This window comes from Phalangium opilio, unplaced genomic scaffold, assembly GCF_054372755.1.
Source record: "Phalangium opilio isolate 3A_F unplaced genomic scaffold, DU_Popi_V2 ptg000093l_1, whole genome shotgun sequence".
Classification (NCBI taxonomy): Eukaryota; Metazoa; Arthropoda; class Arachnida; order Opiliones; family Phalangiidae; genus Phalangium; species Phalangium opilio.
In genome coordinates this window covers 5,020,119-5,036,339 of record NW_028324198.1, presented here as the reverse complement: position 1 = coordinate 5,036,339, position 16,221 = coordinate 5,020,119, and the positions used below count along the sequence as shown (strand labels likewise).

The following is a 16,221-nucleotide window of genomic DNA, read 5'->3' as shown; positions in this document are numbered from 1 at the left end:
TTTGTTGTAGGGTTCCTACCGGCGATACTAATGTTTTTATTCTTGGGTCTATATCGGATGGGAGTAATATTTATACGCCGCATTTATACTGGATATACCCAGTTTATCGTGGAACCAAGAAGACGATAATAGCTTTCTCATAGCAAGACCTACATCTTAATTACAGCAATGTTTGGCTATTCGTCTCAAACGCATTAAAGATCTCTGATTTGCCAGTCGCCTCTTCTGCATATTATTGCAGATATGGATTTCTATCCTTTTGTGGCGAACCCGTCGATAACCATTTCGTTAGCTTACTAAACACAGCTCCCTTTTGTGTCATCTTCAACCGGCATTTACAGTTTTCAAGTGAAACGAAGAAACCTAGAACTTCTTCTCTCTGAATCTCTATGGCCCCTGCAGGGATGCTTCTTCCGATTGCCTTAATGCTAATTAGAAAGCTTCGATATAGTATAATTTTGAAAATATTGGAAAACTGCTTTAACGCAAGAAATCGTCGCTTTTAAGTACCACAAATAACCGGTGACTTTCTTCCAAGCTTCGTAAGTACATTATTTGTGTCCTCTAGCTTTAAAACCCTCATAAACAAGCGTTTTATTTAATTAAATAGTTAATTTTAAGCTATAATGTCTCATAGAAAATATGAACTTTGACGACACGTGCAGAGCGAACCGTGCGTCAGAGAACGTTTTGTCTCATTGAAACATTGATCAGCATAACGCATTCTATCTGGTACCGAAGTTTGGAAAAAATTAACCGAAACCCATTTTCATGGTTAAACGTGCGGGGTCCTTTTTACTTCAAATAAAGAGATATAATTCCTTATCTAGGTTAATATGTCCTTTGCATTTAAATACGGGGTTAAATCGAGATTATCATCCCATAGGAAATCTTCAGTGGGATTTAGGGCATACACCATGATTGAATCAGTCAATCGAGGGGGGCGTATGATATCAGCGACCACGAGGTTAGGCTTAGCTAATGGCAATGTAGACCCTGAAGATTCCGAAATTTTGTCTGAGGCCGAAGAAGATTCTGTGTTGTGTCTTTCGCGATATAATTTCGAATTTGGGCAAGATTCGGAATTGCTCATTTAAATTGTCACAATAATTAAATTCAAAAGTATCTATTCCGAAAAATAATTTGTATATTACAAGATTTAATTCTAAAATAAATAATTTCAATCTAAATCAATGGTAGGATTAATAAACTCTGTGATTGTAACAGATTTTTAAATTAAAATTGGGAAATACGCCTCGAAAGTTCGAGAAAGAAGGGTGTCCAAAATGGCAGCGATCTTGTCTAAACTAGAACTAACCTATAACTAGGCTCGCGAATCGGGCCCGACCGCCCCGTCGGGAAAGAAAAGCGACGGGACGCGAAAAACAAGGACCGAGGTTCAAAAAGACGGGCACGGCACCATTTCTAACGGTATCCCCTGTTAAATTTAAGTTAGTGGCCGGTCTACGTGGGGGAATACTGGTACAAGCTTAAGAAACAGGGATTTCCAGATCCGATTACACCAAAGGGTACCGCGTTCGCAGTTGGAAAATCAGGCCAAATGTGTTCTCAATTTCCGGACCGGAAATTTGGAAAATTGTATTCCACTTACAATGGCTATTAGTCCATTGTCAGTCTATTACTACCATCTTCTGGTCATTTGTCCATCCTACATAAACACCAGACTGTAATTATTGACTTCTATACACCACCATCATCCGGTCTTTTGTCCATCACACATGGACACCAATCTGAATTAACTGCCTTCTAATAACCACCATCATCCGTTCTTTTGATGGACACGTCTGTATTTACTGGCTTCTGTAGGGGTTTGACAAAACCTTAAGCTTTAAGTCATTCTTCATATGTGCTAAGTTTCATGTGTCATGTAAATGCCAAAAAGGAAGACAACTTGAATCTCAAGCTGGCTGCAAGAGGACTAAATTTCAATGCAACACTTGTGAAACTTCTGAAGTTCGTTGTTTTTCTTATTGCAGTTTGACACTTTATGCAAATTGATTGATTTTAAATCAATAGGCTCAAAAACAATCATTTACAAACAGGTTAATGAGTGCTACCCTGCAACTATGCAGTTATGGGATTCTGAGCAAGTAATTGAAAGCTAGGAATTTCTAACTTATGTTTTACTAGAAACGTTGAAATTAAAATGAATTGTTTCACCTCTATTTGTCAAGGTGTTAGTGCTGGCTACCAGTAAAGAAAGTTTAATAATTTGTTACGATGCTCGTAATGATTCTCCCGGTTACTCAGCAAAGCACTGCACGTACACTGCCATTGACATGGAACCGCAAACGATTTTCGCTGTGGAGTTTGCTGATTGTCGTCTCACAGATAACAAAAGCGGCAATATGGAGACTTTGTGTTTCAGAAGGCTACTAAACAAGCTGGAACAACATTGCACCATTGCTGAAGTAGTGACAGATGGCCACATCCAAATCAAGACCATTATGAGTAAAACCACAAGATTTAGTAATTTGATTTATTATGGAACTAAAATATCTATCACAAATTATTATAGGGAACGAATACCACATATCAAACATTCCCTTGACATTTGGCACGTCGCGAAAATACTTAAAAAACGTATTGCTGCGGCTTGCGAATCTAATTTTGAATAATAATTTGGAGGCAATATACTGTCGGCGTAGAGTCAGATAGGGTTTATCTTTAGTTATGAATTTTGAAGAATTGTTACTTTGCACTCCAAATCCATTCAAAATTAATGCCTAGGTATGGGTGTGAAGCAATTGCTGAATGTATTGACGATCTTGTGACGCATTTTTGGTGGTGCGCTAAGAACTGTAAAATGACTCTTAACACAATGATAGTCAGGGATTAAGGTGTAGCTTTGGTTTGATTTCAATTATTTAAAAATGTTTTAAAATTTCTTCGATGAATGTAAGCATGAGGAAATTAACGAGGACGATCGTGTATAGCCATGGCTGCAAAACAATACCTTGCCATTCATTGAGTTACGAAAAATCGTTTGCGACAAACAGTTCCTACAAGATTTTCCATATTATAAGATTGTTTTTTTTAAACTTTTTTGGTAATTTTAGCATAGCTAATTGATAATGATCTGGAAATAACACTTATTGCAGACATACAGGGGCTTTGGAATCATACCATAGCGTATTGTTGAAGTACGCTCCAAAAAGACTAAATTATCCGTAAGAATATAGTATTAGTATTGTCATAAGTATGCAAATATTTAAAAAAAATTAGGCGGAAAGGATATATAGCAAGGAATATTTTGGCCGTCCTTGACCATAATAGTAGCCTTTCTCGCCCAGTGGCGACTAATAAAAATGGAACAACTAGGTAAAATTAATATAATTAATTTTTCTCTCTCAATTAATAGTTGACATAACTTTTTTCCCAGAATGAAGTGAAGTTTTCGAAATCTACGTCGAGATGGACTGGTGTCCCAGTTAAAATACCCAAAAGACATCAGCAAGCAAGAAATCTTATGGACCTCACAATGTCGCGCGAAGTTGTTCGCAATGTTTTGGATATGTTCCCAGAAGACCCTGCTATAACCATGAATAGGAAGAACATTGCTAAGGTTCCTTGCCCTTCCAGACATGAATTGCTAGCTGATCTTGCTAAGCATTCCAAATTTGTAGAAAAAACTTTACCAGAAATTAATTTGTAAATTTGAAAATATATATATATTACAATGTATCTGCGGTTTTTTTTTAAAGTTTGCAGAGAGCCACAGTCTTAACCTTTTAACAGTATGAACTCGTTAAAAACAATTATGAAAGAAAACCTAATCAAATGTTTTAATTTTCAAAGATGAATTTGTGAAAACCGCCAATAATAACCCCCCTAAAGATAACGGTTTTGTTTATATCCTGTGTAAATACCATTTGGATTTGGATACCTTACTCTAATTTTCCATACTACACAGGAAGGTATAACTCACCGATTCCCTTGGCCAAGCTTACCCCATTGCCAATAAATATACTGCCTATAAGCAGCATGCCTGTATTTTCTATTAACATCCCCGTCCTCCTGGAGAAGGTGCACCAAATTTCGTCTCATTTCCTTTTAGATATCCAATACTCCTATATTCAAAATTAAATTTTAAAAATCTGGGCTATCTGTCATGCAACCAGTGTTTCTTCTCCTCGAGCAACATTTCCTCTCTTCTGGGGTTGGCATCTCTTGGCAATTACCACACTTACACCATGGGGCATCATTTCCTTCATCTGGGTTAGGTGGTGGAGGGTCAACATTAGGGATGGGATTTGGTTGTGGAGGCTCAATATCATCTGCGATTAATTGATTAACAATTTTTTCCCATGGTTCTTCAAGGTCCTCTGAAGTTTCCAAATACTTCATTATCCTAATGTTAGGGTTATCGTCTTGGATTTTTTCAATTAATATTCGGAGCTGCGCTGCTGTGAGGTTTTTCAGATCTACACGATTGTGAATCTCACTCTGCTGAATTATATGAATTACGTTTACGATCGATATATTATGGAATAAAATCATGTAAAAACATTGAATATTCTCTTCTAAATACCCCAGAACAAGTTACTTATAGGAAATCATTGATGTGAGCTATCACGCTCAAAAATCTAAAGTCCCGCAGATTTTCTTACAACCTTATTATCGTACAGAACGGACAGGCCATTTATAGCCTAAAATTTGTAGCCTTACCACCACCAAACTAGTTGTTACCTTTCTCCAGAGTGAAATAAAACAACAAAAAAAATTAATACCTCATTAGCTACAATGGAAGGCGTTGGGTCGTTAGGAATCAAAGAGGCTTCTTCTACATTGTTGGATCGGGCTACTTCATTATCATATTGTTTGGGCCTACTGGCAGCAGCATGATGGGGAATTTTCGAGTTCTTTATCTTAGGGCGACCGATTCTAATTCTTTTCCTTGGGGGCTCATTACCCATACCACTACCACCTGCGCATACATTGATTTTGCCATTACAGCACTCCAATTTCTCCCCACAAGTACATGAACTTGAGCATTTTAAGTTTTCCGTTCGGCATTGGCAAACGTTTCTATTTTTATTGCTTAAGCAATTGGTTCTACAAGAACAAGGCATTTTTATCAACAGTACAAAGTACTCACTAACTCAATTAATCCAAAGGCTTAAAATCTTGGAATAAAAAAAAAACACGAGACTGACTCAAAACTAGAGAAGCTATAATTTATTTAAGCAATAGATGGCGATCATAGCAGCCAACTCACGGCTTCAATAAATTGTGTCCCATTTCCACAAAAAGTAGTTACCTTAAAAAAAGGGGGATGCTTTCTATTCACTCCCCTCGTAGCTAGAAGAGGGCTCGGAAATCCGCGGGAGGGAAATGCAAACCCTCCGATGGCTCCCTTTAAATTTAAAGGCAATTGGATAGCCTAGGCTTAGAACCAAATTTTAGGCTTATCTGTTAGTGCGGTTCTTTCCCCTCCGATAAACCAGTTTGAACTTGTTAGACAATGTGGCGAAGTAGGACTAAGGCAGCCCCGGATTCGGACAGCGAATCGGACGCTTCCCCCGTGTTGGCTGCGGGAGCTTGTCGCTCAAATAGGTTAGCCAACCAGAGAGACGCTAGGACTAGATCACGTGATCTTCACCGTCTCGCCGAGAGACGCGCTTTGGTAGAACAAAGCCCTGCACAAAGTGATCTTGATCTAGCTGCTTGTTACAGCTGCCCGTTACAGTAAGTCAAACTGGTTATGCGTTTTTAAAATTAATCCTAGTGTACCACGAATTAGGTTTAGTACTACACAGACAGGTGTAAACCCCTTTTCTGTTGCGCCTTCACAACCAAGGCTTACCACTAATACGCATGCTAATTTTACTGTACCGAGCTGTTAACACTAGGCCTAAGACAAGTACTACTTCAGTGAAAGGACAACAACCTGTGGTCCCCACAAGTATTTATCCTCCCACAAATCCTATTTGCTAACATTTCACCAATTTCGAACATTTCCTCAGTGTCAGGCCAACCAACAACTTCTGGTCCTTCACACTTTGTTCCTCAAGGAACTTTACCAGTAGCGGGTCGGGGTTCTGTAGCTTCCTATGGACCTTTATATTCCACCCCTATTAATCCATTTTTGGCTGTTCCGGCACCAGATCCATCATATGCCATGTTAAACACTCAGCTTACGGAATTAACGGAGCTAGTATCAACTTATGTAGCTTCTAGTACCACAAACAATTTGAATGCTACTGCAGCTTCAAACATCTCACATGGTGCTAGGGTATTAAAACCAGATTTTAGATTTAATGGTAATTGTGAAGAAGCTGCCAATTTCTTGCATCAATTAGACGGCTTCCAATGGCTACATTCTTTAAATGACATTGATCTGTTAAGATTAATGCCTACTTTAATGGTGGATGGAGCTCGAGTATGGTATCGGCAGGAGAAAATGGAGGAGGAAATGTCTTTAGTTAATTTTAAGCTAAGATTTCAGGCTTACTTCATGTCCGAAAACAACGGTTTATGAGGACTGAGTTAATTACTACCAAACAAAGTCAGGATGAAAGTGTAGTTCAGTTCATCGAACGCATGCAAAATATGAATTTTGCTTTACGTAATACTTTCGGGGAGTTAGAATTACTTCCCTTGTTGGAAGAAAACTTACGTCCTGACATTAGTTTGTACTTACAAAGAAATTACAATACCATTTCTGAGCTAAGCTTACACGCTCAGACCGTCGAATCTCGACTTAGGGCTTGTCAAACTAGAGTAACTTCCAGTTCCTCCAAAAGTGATAGTTCTCGTAGTATGACCGCAACTAGTCAGGATACCCAATCCACGTCTAGTAGCTCTAGGCTAGTATGTCATAAATGTGGGAAGGCGGGACATATCCGACCTAATTGTCCATATTCTAAGAGGAATAAACCAGCTTCTCCCTCTAAAACTAAGGCACCACAACCTAGTAAGAAGAAAAAGGGAAACTAGATAGCAAGAAGGATAGTAGAGGGTCCCTTTCTTGCAATTTCGAAATCCCTCCTAATTCTTATATTTTAGCTTCTTTTGTGTTAACCCTCGTACTAATTTATCATTTGCCTTGCCTTTAAGCTTTCCCCATACTAGACTTACACTAGCTAGAGTAGACCAGGGTTCTGATACTAGTTTTATATCAACTAAGGCGTACTCAGACATCCTTATGGACCTTCATGACACAGACCCTGATACATATACCCAAAACACCGAAGATTGCATCTTTTTCCCAAACGGGCAGTACTTCTTTACTAGTGGTAGTGTAGAATTAGAATTCACTATTTTTGCGACTTCATTCACACACTATTTCTACATTGTCCCTAATCTGTTCTGTGAGATCATTTTAGGTGCGGATTTCCTTATGAGAAACTTAGCTATCATAGACTTCCCTAGTGTAACGGTAACTTTGTTAGGTAAACACTATTCTTTGTTACCAGCACCACCGATCTCAATTGGTACCATTGAATCGGCTAGTGAACAGCAAGACACTAGTCCTGCAGTAGCGGAAAGTACTATGACACCCATCCAAATCCAGGAACTAAAACAGTTATTGTTGAAGTTTCCTGCGGTAGCTACAGCTAAGCCAGGTCGAACTCACATGACTACACATACTATAGATACAGCAGACAGTAAGCCTATAAGTACTCTTGCCTATCGTTGCACAGAAGCAAAAAGAGCAATCACTAAGGAACATATAGACAAAATGTTGAAGGCAGGACAAATACGTCCTTCCCGAAGCCCCTGGTCCTCCGGAATTTGCCTCGTACCTAAAAAGGAAGGAGGATGGAGATTCTGTATTGATTACAGACCTCTTAATAAGGCCCTATCCTCTTCCTAAGGTAAGAGACATTTTGTTAGGCCTAAATAAGCCAAAGTGAAAGTACATAACTTCGTTAGATTTAATGAGTGGGTACTTTCAGGTTCTTATGGATCCTGATAGTATTTGCAAGACAGCCTTTGCTTCCCCTTTTGGAAAGTACGAATTTGTGGTGATGCTCTTCGGCTTGTGCAATGCACCCACCACTTTCCAAAAACTCATGGATGAGGTGTTTAGAGATAAATCTAAATATTCTATTTTTGTTTATTTAGATGATGTTATTATTACTTCCCGTACTTGGAAAGAACACCTTAATGCATTAGAATATGTGTTTAGACAATTAAAGAAGGCTGGTCTTACTCTCAATTTAACGAAGTGTCACTTTGCTAAACAGTCTACATTAATTTTAGGTCATGTAATAGATAGTACAGGTATGCATGATAACCCGGCTAAAACCATAGCTATTAAGCAGTTTCCTAGACCAACAGATGTCAAGTCTCTGTCACGTTTCTCAGGCTTTACGGGATGGCATAGTAGGTTTGTACCCCATTATGCGGAGATAGTAGCTCCTTTGTACCGTCTTAAGCGTAAGAACATCCAATGGGTCTGGAGTGAGCAATGTGAAGAAGCCTTCTTAAAATTAAAAGCAGCTATAGTACATGCGAATGAGCATCCTGTTTACCATTATGATCCCAGTAAACATACGTACCTAAGCACAGATGCTAGCAATATTGGTTTGGGCGCTATGCTTAGTCAAAAGGAGGCAAAGGTAGAATACCCTATAGCTTACGCTTCTACCCTGCTTAATGCAGCGGGAAAGAATGCTTAGCTATATTTTGGGCTATTAATCGATTCAAGCATTTCTTAGATGGGATGGACTTCACAGTGATCACTGATCATAAAGCTCTACAATGGCTTTACACGCGCACTGATCCTTCATATCGCATATTACGTTGGATTATGTATCTGCAGACTTATATATTTAAGGTAGAATATCGTAAGGGCGTAGAAAACGTGGTCGAGGACGCATTGTCCAGAGATATTCCTCCCGAAGGCTATGTGTTAGGAGCTATACTTAGGCCTAGACCTAATCAGAACGCAATTCCACCTCCATTGCCTCCTGTCATGGATACATTTAATTTAGCGGACATTGCGCGTGAACAGGCATTGGATCTCTCCATTCAAGCTCTAAAGACAGACTTAGAGACTAACGATAGGATCAATCCCCTATTCGAAGTCGTTGATGGTTTAGTCTATAGGAGACGGTGTTACCGTTATTCCTTATAGCTTTTGGGAGAGCTTGTTTAAATTGATGGAAAGGTTAGCGGACTGAAACACTAACATTATCCGCGCGAGAATTAAATGCCATTGGTTCGTTGATCGACGTGACTATTTGATTGCGAAATTAATGGACTCCATTTTGAAAACAATAAAAAACTTTAATGATGAATGGTTGAAAAAGCACTTATTTTCAATTAAAATTGAGGTGGATCGCCCAGGTTAAATTTGATCCTAATTTTTTAAAGGGTTGCGCGCGCTATAACCCTGCACTAAAAGTTTCTAAATTTTTGAGAGTCGCAACATATGACTCGCTCCGTTAAGGCGCTAAAGAGATCTGATCTATTTTATTTTCTATCTGGCTATATCCAGAGCTTTTCAAAGACCCAAGTACATCGTCCTTTCAGGGGCTAAACCCTCTCTTTACTTATTATACGCGCTGACGTACTAGGTTTTTTTTTCTTTACCTTTTAGAGTTTCTACGAAAACGAAAACAGGTTTGTCATTCAAGAACCGCTGGTATGGGTTAGCTAGGCCCAAACCACGGTACCACGGAAAATTTTCCCTTTTTCAGCTGCTCGTTTTTCGTTTCCGTAAAAAACTCTACAACATGCACCGTCATCCATTTCTCAAGATTTGTTTGCCTTTCCCGCCTACTTGCTTACAAGAATTTACAAAAGGTGAAATACAGTATAAAATGTGAAATACAATACAAAGCGTTATAAAATGACAAATCAAAAAATTAATACAACTAAAATACAATTAAACAAATTCAAACATTAAACTAAATTTAAACCCAATTTTAGAAATTTAACAATCTCCCCCACCTTGAACATTGTTCAACACTTAATAAAGTTAGTACATTTAAATTTCTAAATGATACAACATTTGTATCGGTCTTCTTAGACGCGCACCGTTTGGCAGGCGAACCATACATGAACGTACTACATCGTCTCTGCCACGCATCGTTTCCACAACAACCGCGGTTTTCCACATTAATCGTGGGACTCTCTTGTCTTCTATTAAAACCACGTCGTTGACTTTAAGTTCCGGTGTTGGATCACAGTTAGGCCTGTGATGAGCTGAGCGAAGCTCCAGTAGATAATTTTTCTTCCAACGCGCCCAAAACCCATCGAGAAGGTTTTGTCTATATTTTACGCGTCTTTGCAACACTTCTCGTGTTGACGGTAAGGTTTCATTCCTCGAGAACACTCGCGAGGGGAGCGCCGTTAGTCTTTTCCCGATCAAGAAATGCGCTGGCGTGAGCGGTCGCGGTTCACTCGCGTCATGATATACAAAACTTATTGGTCTCGAGTTGACCATCGCTTCAATTTCAATTAGTAGCGTTTCAAGCTCCTCGTAGGTAAGGTGGGCCTGGCCAAGTGTTTTCTTCAACGGTGTTTTAACCGATCGCACCATCCGTTCCCAGAACCCACCCCACCATGCTGCGCGGTCCGCGATGTATCGCCACGAGATCTTCAAACTTCCAAAATAATCTGCTACTTCTGGTGTACGTGGATGACTTAGTAGAATGTTCAAGTCCGCGTTTGCTCTTTTGAAGGTCATCGCGTTATCACTATAAATTATCTCCACTATTCCGCGCCGCGCAATGAACCTCCGGAAGGACAAAAGGAATTTATCCGCAGATAGATCTGACACAATTTCTAGATGTATCGCTCTTGTTACCGCGCAAGTGTATAAGGCGATATAACACTTTTTCCCGTCCTTTGTGTACAAGGGTCCAGCAAAGTCAACACCGCATGTTGAGAAAGGTGGTGAGGGTTTAATTCTGGCTTCTGGTAGGGGTGCAGTTATAGCCACTGACGCTTTCGCTTTAAACCTCTTGCAACGTGGACAACCCTTTACTTCTTTTTTGGCTAATGGTCTGATGCTCGGAATCCAAAATTGTTCCCTAACCTCTACTAAAGTTTCATCTACCCCTGAATGTTTCAATCTAATATGACACGTGTCTACGACTAATTCTGACAACCTATGTTTAGCACTCAAAATCCAGGGATGCCGCTCATGATAACTACATGTCTTATTGGCGGCATCTATTCGGCCTCCAACGCGCATAAGCCCATTTTCATCAAGGAAGGGGCTCAGGGTGTAAATGCTTGATGTTTTAGAAATATGGTCTCCTGCTTGCAATGCATTCATTTCATCTCTGTAACTTTCCCTTTGCGCCATTCCCACCCAATACTTCTCAGCCGCCTCAATTTCTTCGGCTGAGAGTGGACCCTTGACCTTAGATTTAGACTTCAAATTTTGTACGAATCTTTTACACCAAGCAGTAACTCTATAAAGGGTCACAGTACTGCTATATTTATTTATATCCAGGAGTGGTACATTGAGTCCTTGCGCTGCGCCTGCCACTAAGTTGGCCTCCCAATTTCGCGCCCTCAATTCTGATAAAACATCAGGGTCTTCAATTTCTAGGGTTCCAATGCCATTTTCGGACTCGCTATTATTTAGAAGGCACGCAGGTCCGCGCCACCAAAGAGAGCTTTCAGCTAACTCCCCAATAGTTTTACCGCGTGTTGGTATGTCCGCGGGGTTCTCTTTGCCTGCTACATGTTTCCAGCAGGAGGGGTCAGTCATATTTTGTACCTCTCTTACCCTATTCGACACAAAGGGCTTCCAATGTGAGGCTGAACCTCGAATCCAATGGAGCACTATGGTCGAATCTGTCCACATATTTATTGAGCTCTTTTGATACCCTAACGCTTCCGCAACGGAATTAATTAACCTAGCTCCCAATACTGCGCCCATTAGTTCTAATTTCGGGATTGTTAATTTTTTCACTGGTGCTACTCTAGTCTTGGACGCCACCAATGCCGTAGTGACTTGCCCATTTGCGTACTCGCCCTTAACATAAACAACAGCTGCGTAGGCATTCTCGCTTGCATCTGTAAAGCAGTGTAGCTCTATTTTAGGGGTTAAACCGCTTAGCTCGTTGTCAAAATAGTAGCGGGGTATTTCAATTTCATATAACCCAGGGAGTTCCATGCACCAACTGTTAAATCTGCTAGATAAATCCGCTTTTAGTGGTTCATCCCAAGAAACCCCCTTTTCCCATGTTTCTTGCATCATCGCTTTGCCTCTTATAGTGTAGGGGGAAAGCAGCCCTAGGGGGTCAAATATTCTGGCGACCGCTTTCAGTAACCAGCGCTTGGTATTTTCTTTGTTGATGAGAAAGTTTAAAAGTTCATTCGCGTCGAAGGTTAGGATATCTTCCAATTCATCCCACGTTATGCCTAATACCTTGAGGGGTTTAGGGGTGGGTGTGCACATTTGCCCCTGCTCATTTTGAATTTTGTCTCCCCATCTTTCCCTGATTTCCTTTGAGTTACTACGCCATTTTCTTAGTTGCATGCCTGCCTTTTCTAGCGCTTCCGTGGATTCTCTAATCGCTTCTTCAGCTTCCTCTACACTATCCGCATTATCGACATTGTCGTCGACATATAGGGCTACACTTAACACTTTGTACGCTATAGGGTGGGTCATTTTAACCTTTTCTAAGTGGTGCTTGATTGTCGCGTTCAATATAAAAGGGCTCGCATTTACCCCCAAAGGCCACTCTTGTTATTCTATAGCAAACTAAGCGCTCGGATACTTCCCCCGTCAAACCCTCTACCCAAAGAAACCGCAATGCATCTCTATCCTCTTTCTTGATACCAATTTGCAAAAAGGCTTGTTTAATATCTCCAGTGTACGCTATTCTACCCCTTCTAAATCGCACTAACATTTTAAACAATTCTGGCATAAGATTGGGGCCAGTCTCTAAACATTCATTCAACGAAGGTGAATCTCTTGAATGGGAAGAGGCGTCATATACTACCCTTAGCTTTGTGGTTTGCCTATCTTCTTTTTCAATTCCCCTGTGTGGTATATAGTAGATAGTATTTTTTGATTCTGAACCAGCACCCTCCTTTACCAACTCAACTATCCCGTTCTTAAGCTGTTCTTGGATAACTTCATTGTACGCATTAAACTTTTTAGGGTTCTTTTTTAGCTTCGCGACTAAACTTAAGGTTCTCTTTTTTGCAACTTCAAAGTTATCCGAGAGTTCAGCCTTGTTCCCTTTCCAGGGTAACCCCACCTCGAATCTACCTCCCTTAAATTCAATGTTTTCCTCGAAGTTTCTCATAACCTCGTCTCGCTCCTTTGCTTTAGTCTGCGCCGCGTCGTTTATCCCCAGAGATTCTAACTCGAAAAAATTACGCAATTGTTCTGAGACTAACTCCTCTTCCGTTCTGACAGGTGTGTGCATCACTGCGACTGTGTTTACGCCGATATCTATGTTGCCTTCCGCGGCTTCTGTTCTCCCTAACACTGTCCAACCTAACGCGGTGTCCATTGCCACAAGCGCGTCCCCCAACCTTATAGTGTTTGCCCTCGCAACCTTCCAAAAGTAATCCGCGCCAATTAAAACATCTATGGGGGTGGGGCCTGATTCGCCGCATCGCTGACTACCTTCTGACAATTCAAGACTTCTAGACTCCAATAGCTCTCTTACTTTTTCCCCTGGCACCGAAAACACCGCTCCACAAATTTCTGGGGTCTCTAAAGCCTGAATTTCAATTTTCGCGCCATTTTTTAGGTTATATAATGGGACTTTCACTTTTCGCCTCTCCGCCTTAATGGGAGCACTACCAAAGGGGTGTATTTCAAGAGGTTCTAACCCAATAACTTCTAAATCTAGCTCTCTAGACACCTTTTCTGTGACGAAGCATCTGTGGCTTCCGCCGTCAAAGAGAACTCTAGCCTTGTGTTTTGCGCCTAATTTATCGCTAATTTCCGCCAGCGCCGTTTGTAGGAGTATGACATTGGAACTTGTTTCTTGAGAAACCGTGGTTAAGGTAGCGGATTGCGTGGTACTACTATTGTTATCAGTCCCTTGACCCTGAGCTACGTCAATATTAGAATCGCACAAAATTTCGTGGTGTTTTCTACGACATTTTCTACATTGTTGAAACTTGCTCCTACAGATGTCCGCCCGGTGACCAAATTTTAAACATAGGAAACACAATTTCTTATCCAAAACAATACCCCTTTTTTCTTTGACCGCGATTTCATTGCATTGATAAAAAGGATGACCATTTTTCCCACAAAACAAGCATGCACTTACACGGTTGTCGTTATTAACGACAGCACTTAATGCGGCTCCCGAAGGATAAAGACTTTTACTATGAATAGGCTTATGTTTGTAGGTTTTTTCATGATTGGCTCCTGGTTTCTGACTAACGCTAACTTGCTTCTGATTTTTGCTATCTGTCCTTTATCATCTTTTCCTCGACTAAATTCTCTTAGTAATTCCATAGGTAAGATACGCCCTATTATATGAGCTAAAAGCTCCCCATAACTGCTATAACCTAATGCTTCCAGACTTCTAACTTCTATCCGACACGTGTTATATAATTTTCTTAACCCATCTATATCCGAGGCTTTTTCTACGGGTGTCATGCTAAAAAAATTGTTTAACCTGGCGCTAACTATCAAATCATTTCGACCAAAACGTCGTTTCAGGTTTGCCACGGCTTCGTCGTAATTGTCGTCAGTTAAAGTTAAGCCTCGAACTTCGGTTGCCGCATCCCCTCTCAAATAAGATTTTAAATACGTTAACTTATCTATCTTGGTGTACTCGTTGTCCAGATGGATAGCGTTCTCGAATACTCCCCAGAATTCTTGCCATTTGGCGTGATCTCCGTCGAACGGTTCTATTTCTAGCTTCGCTAGCCGCACTGTTTTCTGTCCCCTGGTTGAATGAGGGGTTCCGTTACTTCCGGTCGCTGACACGTTGCTTAAACTGCCGGTGTTCTGGCCAGTAAGCCCGCTCGATGTACTAGCCCTTTCCTTTATCCATCTCCGCGCCCTTGACCTCTCGAGAACAAGTTTCTCGTTCCAAACGTCCCTGTCCTCGAGTTCTTTATCGAAATCGGCTTCATCTGTGATTAGGTCCAGCACCTTTTGGTTTATTTGCTCTAATTTTTGTTCTTTGTCGTCGAGTTGCACTATATAGTCCTCTAATGTTTGCGCGGACACAACCGCCGACGTTAATTCTCCTTTAATCAAGTTACAGTACCTTGTTACTGCACCGCGCAATGCCGCTTTTTGTTTGTAAGTTTTCTTTAATTCGTCCATTTTCAGATTTTATCACATCAAAAGGTACACGTCCCGGGTTACCGGTACCAAAAAATTGTTACCGTTATTCCTTATAGCTTTTGGGAGAGCTTGTTTAAATTGATGGAAAGGTTAGCGGACTGAAACACTAACATTATCCGCGCGAGAATTAAATGCCATTGGTTCGTTGATCGACGTGACTATTTGATTGCGAAATTAATGGACTCCATTTTGAAAACAATAAAAAACTTTAATGATGAATGGTTGAAAAAGCACTTATTTTCAATTAAAATTGAGGTGGATCGCCCAGGTTAAATTTGATCCTAATTTTTTAAAGGGTTGCGCGCGCTATAACCCTGCACTAAAAGTTTCTAAATTTTTGAGAGTCGCAACATATGACTCGCTCCGTTAAGGCGCTAAAGAGATCTGATCTATTTTATTTTCTATCTGGCTATATCCAGAGCTTTTCAAAGACCCAAGTACATCGTCCTTTCAGGGGCTAAACCCTCTCTTTACTTATTATACGCGCTGACGTACTAGGTTTTTTTTTTCTTTACCTTTTAGAGTTTCTACGAAAACGAAAACAGGTTTGTCATTCAAGAACCGCTGGTATGGGTTAGCTAGGCCCAAACCACGGTACCACGGAAAATTTTCCCTTTTTCAGCTGCTCGTTTTTCGTTTCCGTAAAAAACTCTACAACATGCACCGTCATCCATTTCTCAAGATTTGTTTGCCTTTCCCGCCTACTTGCTTACAAGAATTTACAAAAGGTGAAATACAGTATAAAATGTGAAATACAATACAAAGCGTTATAAAATGACAAATCAAAAAATTAATACAACTAAAATACAATTAAACAAATTCAAACATTAAACTAAATTTAAACCCAATTTTAGAAATTTAACAGACGGTATGGTAACATGCCACGTAAAATATACCTGCCTACTAACTTAAGACCACAAGCGTTGCACTTATTCCATACACATATGACCGCAGGACAT

The 16,221-nt window shown here is 40.3% G+C and overlaps 2 protein-coding genes across 2 annotated transcripts; both read right to left on the bottom strand.

The window, feature by feature from the left end:
- Nucleotides 1–9,961: 9,961 nt before the first annotated feature.
- On the bottom strand, nt 9,962–12,604 carry LOC149640717 (uncharacterized). The gene has a single exon (XM_089850695.1). It carries the CDS (start codon nt 12,602–12,604, stop codon nt 9,962–9,964), a length of 2,643 nt encoding a protein of 880 aa, XP_089706821.1.
- Nucleotide 12,605: 1 nt separating this feature from the next.
- On the bottom strand, nt 12,606–15,241 carry LOC149640716 (uncharacterized). The gene is made up of 2 exons (XM_089850694.1): nt 14,346–15,241; nt 12,606–14,223 (listed from the first exon to the last, which is right to left on the bottom strand). Exons 1-2 carry the CDS (start codon nt 15,239–15,241, stop codon nt 12,606–12,608), a joined length of 2,514 nt encoding a protein of 837 aa, XP_089706820.1.
- Nucleotides 15,242–16,221: the final 980 nt, after the last annotated feature.